Below are 4,050 nucleotides of genomic sequence, written 5' to 3'. Positions count from 1 at the left end.
GCGACCGGCTGAAATAGGACGTGCGGCGCTTCGAGGTCGACGAACGGCGGTCGGTTGGAGGCGCACGACGACTTGGGTGCGGTAAGGAAGAAGAAATCGGAGGGCTTGCTGGGTGAGGGAGAAGGTGAAGGGGGGCCTTTTTATAAAAAATAATAAAATAATAATAATAATAATAATAATAATAATAATAATAATAATAATAATAATAATAATAAAAAGGAAAAATAGTATAACTTTAATTAGATCTTTTTCTTAACCCACTTTATACTATTTAATTCCTTTCATTTTTCCAAAAATAATTAATTCCTGCCATAACTTTTTCCAATTGAAAATCTTTTGAATAAATTCCACGACAACACTTAAATCCTCGCATTTATACTTTAAATTCAGAATTCCAAACATGTCCTTCAACTAAGGACAATTACTGAAAAGGAAAAAGTTTTACATAAAAAATTAATAAATAAAAAGGTGTGGGATGTTACATTCTTCCCCCTTCAAAGAACTTTCGTCCTCGAAAGTTCATCCTTGAAAAAGCTCCGGGTACTGGGCCTTCATCTCAACCTCTCGCTTCCAGGGCTTCCCTGAACTAGTGGTTCTACCACAGAACTTTCACAAAAGCAATTTCCCGAAGGCGTAATGTCTTTACTTCTCTGGCAAGAATCTCTATGGGCTTCTCCTCGTAACTTAAGTTATCATTCAACTGTAAGGGCTCGTAGTCAACTACATGGGATAGGTCTGCCACATACTTCCTTAGCGTCGAAACATGGAAGACATTATGAACCGAAGACAATGCTGGGGGCAAGGCCAAACGGTAAGCTACAGGGCCAACTCATTCTAAGACCTCGAAAGGTTCAATGAATCTCGGACTCAACTTTCCTTTCCTGCCAAACCTCAGAATACCCTTCATGTGTGCCACCTTTAAGAACACTTTCACCCCAGTCTCAAATTCCAAGTCCTTACGTCTTACATCGACATAGCTCTTCTGTCTGCTCTGGGCTGTCTGCATATGAGCCCTGATCTTATGGCCTGCCTCATTTGTGGTCTGCACCAATTTAGGTCCTAACAATCTCCTCTCTCTTACCTCATCATAACACACAGGGGACCTGCAACTCTTCCTATATAGGGCCTGAAAGGGTGACATCCCAATAGTGGACTGGTAGTTGTTATTGTACGCAAACTCCATTAAGTGCAAGTGAGCATCCCAGCTTCCGGAAAAACTCTATGGCATAGGCACGCAACATGTCTTCCAGTATCTGATTCAATCTCTCTGTCTGTCCATCAGTCTGAGGGTGGAATGTTGTATTGAAGTTTAATCGAGTCTGCAATGCCGCATGAAGACTCTTCCAGAAGTTAGACGTGAATCGAGGGTCTCTGTCCGACACAATGAACACAGGTACTCCATGCAATCTTACCACTTCCTTCATGTATATATGTGCCCAATTATTCACTGAAAAGGTGGACTTTCCAGGTATGAAATGTGCTAGCTTCGTAAGTCTGTCTACAACGACCCATATCACAGTGAAACCTTTAACTGTTCGAGGAAACCCTACGATGAAGTCCATAGACACATGCTTCCACTTCCATTCTGGTACATTTATTGGTTGTAACAAGCCTGCTGGCCTCTTCTCGGGGCTTTCACCTGCTGGCACACCAAACACTTACTGACGAACTCTGCAACCTCTCTTTTCATATTGTTCCACCAATAGTAACGTTTCAGATCCTGGTACATCTTGGTGCTATCGCGGTGGACCGAGGATAGGGAACTATGAGCCTCTGATCACAACTCATCCTTAATGTCACTAACCGACGGCACGTACAGACGCCCCTAATAAAGGAGGCCGCCTTCTGCTGACACAGAGAATTCGCTATGCGAGAGAAATGACATAGAGAATCCCCCTGATAAAGGAGGACGCCCCTGATAAATTGGGGCTGAAACCAGCCTCTGCTTGAGATCCTGGAAACTGCTTTCACAAGCCTCATTCCAAACAAATGTTGCCCCCTTCCACGTCAACTGAGTTAATGAGGCGACTATGCGAGAGAAATCCTTCATGAACCGTCTGTAATAGCTTGCTAACCCCAGGAAACTGCGTACCTCACTGACCGTGGTTGGACGAGCCCAACCCGTAACTGCCTCCACCTTTGTAGGATCCACTGAGACACCTTCCTTGGATACCACATGCCCTAAAAAGGACACCTGCTTCAACCAAAATTCACATTTAGAAAACTTAGCATATAGCTTATTGGCCCTCAATGTCTCTAAAACTCTCCGCAAATGCTCCCCATTCTCGGCCTCTGTCTTGGAATAAATCAAAATATCATCAATAAATACAATCACGAAGGTGTCGAGGAATTCCTTGAACACCCTATTCATCAGATCCTTGAACACACTATTCATCAGATCCATGAACACTGCTGGTGCATTCGTTAGGCCGAATGACATCACTATGAACTCATAATTCCATACCTCGAACGAAAGGTTGTCTTGGATATGTCACTGTCCTTTATCCTCAGCTGGTGGTACCCTGACCGGAGGTCAATCTTAGAGAATACCATAGCTCCCTATAATTGGTCAAAAAAATCATCGATCCTGGGAAGAGGATATTTGTTCTTGACGGTCACCTTGTTCAGCTCTCTGTAGTCGATGCACAGACGTAACGATCCATCCTTCTTTTTCACTAACAAAACGGGTGCACCCCATGGTGACACACTAAGGCGAATGAATCCATTGTCCAACAACTCCTGCAATTGAACCTTCAGTTCCTTCAACTTTACCGGGGCCATCCTGTACGGGGCCCTCGAAATAGGGGTTGTGCCTGGCTCCAATACAATGGCAAAATCTATCTCCCACTACGGGGGCAATCTGGGAAGGTCTTCTGGAAACACATATGGAAAATCCCTCACTACTGGCTCTGAAGTCAAGGTAACTTCGTTCTCCCTAGTGTCTACCACACTGGCCATAAAGCCTCAGGCTCCTTGGTCGAATAGCCTACTGGCCTTTAATGCGGATATCACCTTGGGTAGGACTACGGTCCCAACCCCTTTAAACTTAAAACTGGCTTCTATAGGAGGCTTAAAGATAACCTCCTTACGAGAGCAATCTATGTTGGCATGGTTAGCAACTAACCAATCCATGCCTAATATAACATCAAAATCGCGTATATCTAAAATTAACAGGGATACATCTAATGCGCGGTTGGCTACCTCTACCTGACATGCCTTTATCTTTTCTGTAGCTAACATGATCTCTCCCGAGGGAGTGGAAATAAACAATGCAAATGGCAACGGTTCTAAGTCTAACATGGCGTGTCTCACAAATATAGCAGACATAAACGAGTGGGAAGAACCAGAGTCAAATAAAACAAAAGCATGGTGTCCCAAAATAGGAAGTGTACCTATCACCACGGTGCCTGACTTCTCGGCCTCACGCCGAATGGTAGAAAATACCTTTCCCTGCTGTTGCTGGTGGTTCGAGCCTCCCTGGAACGATCCTACGTGCTGGCTCCTGTGCTCAGGTGCATTCTTCCTTGGGCATCTATCTGCCATATGTCTCTTCTGGCCACAACGGAAACAATTCCCAGAGCCGACTAAACAACGTCCCTAGTGTTGCTTACCGCAAGTGGTGCATATCGATCTATCCTCCCTGCCATTCCTAGCCTGGGTACTCTGTTGTCCCCACTGACATGGAGCATGTACTGTGTTCTAACCCCTCTGCTGATGTTCAAGAGTCCTATGCTCAGCCTTCCTTTTCTGCCCTGCAGAAGTCCCAATCCCGAGTGACCTCCTGTATTCCTCTCCCCCCTGGGAGTCGGCATCAATCCTCACAGCGGCTCGCAGTGCCGCGACATAAGTTTGGAGATCCAAGGCATGCACCATCCCTTGCAACCCGCTTCTCAGGCCCTGGATAAATCTTTCAGTCCTCGCTACCTCGGTGGCCACTAGCTCAGGAGCAAACTGAGACAGCTTATCGAATTCTTGCTCGTACTCCTCCACTGACATAACACCCTGCTTCAGGTTCATGAATTCTGCCTGCTTATTGTATCGGGTGTTGGC

The 4,050-nt window shown here is 45.4% G+C and overlaps 1 protein-coding gene across 1 annotated transcript; it reads right to left on the bottom strand.

Moving 5' to 3' along the window:
* Positions 1 to 595: 595 nt before the first annotated feature.
* Positions 596 to 1,562, bottom strand: LOC150037577 (uncharacterized). The gene is made up of 4 exons (XM_090310760.1): positions 1,173 to 1,562; positions 968 to 1,126; positions 901 to 916; positions 596 to 816 (listed from the first exon to the last, which is right to left on the bottom strand). Exons 1-4 carry the CDS (start codon positions 1,560 to 1,562, stop codon positions 596 to 598), a joined length of 786 nt encoding a protein of 261 aa, XP_090166886.1.
* Positions 1,563 to 4,050: the final 2,488 nt, after the last annotated feature.

The sequence above is a fragment of the Benincasa hispida genome, chromosome 2 (genome assembly GCF_027475165.1).
Source record: "Benincasa hispida cultivar pf3 chromosome 2, pf3_genome.v1.1, whole genome shotgun sequence".
Lineage (NCBI taxonomy): Eukaryota > Viridiplantae > Streptophyta > Magnoliopsida > Cucurbitales > Cucurbitaceae > Benincasa > Benincasa hispida.
This window is presented reverse-complemented; position numbering and strand designations above follow the sequence as displayed.

Bases quoted from the DNA above. Each gene is read 5' to 3' on its own strand.
- LOC150037577 (XM_090310760.1), bottom strand. From the start codon at position 1,562: ATGGACTTCATCGTAGGGTTTCCTCGAACAGTTAAAGGTTTCACTGTG. The intron at 1,127-1,172 runs GTACAATAACAA...TCACCCTTTCAG, and splicing joins TTGCACTTAATGGAGTTTGC to GCCCTATATAGGAAGAGTTG.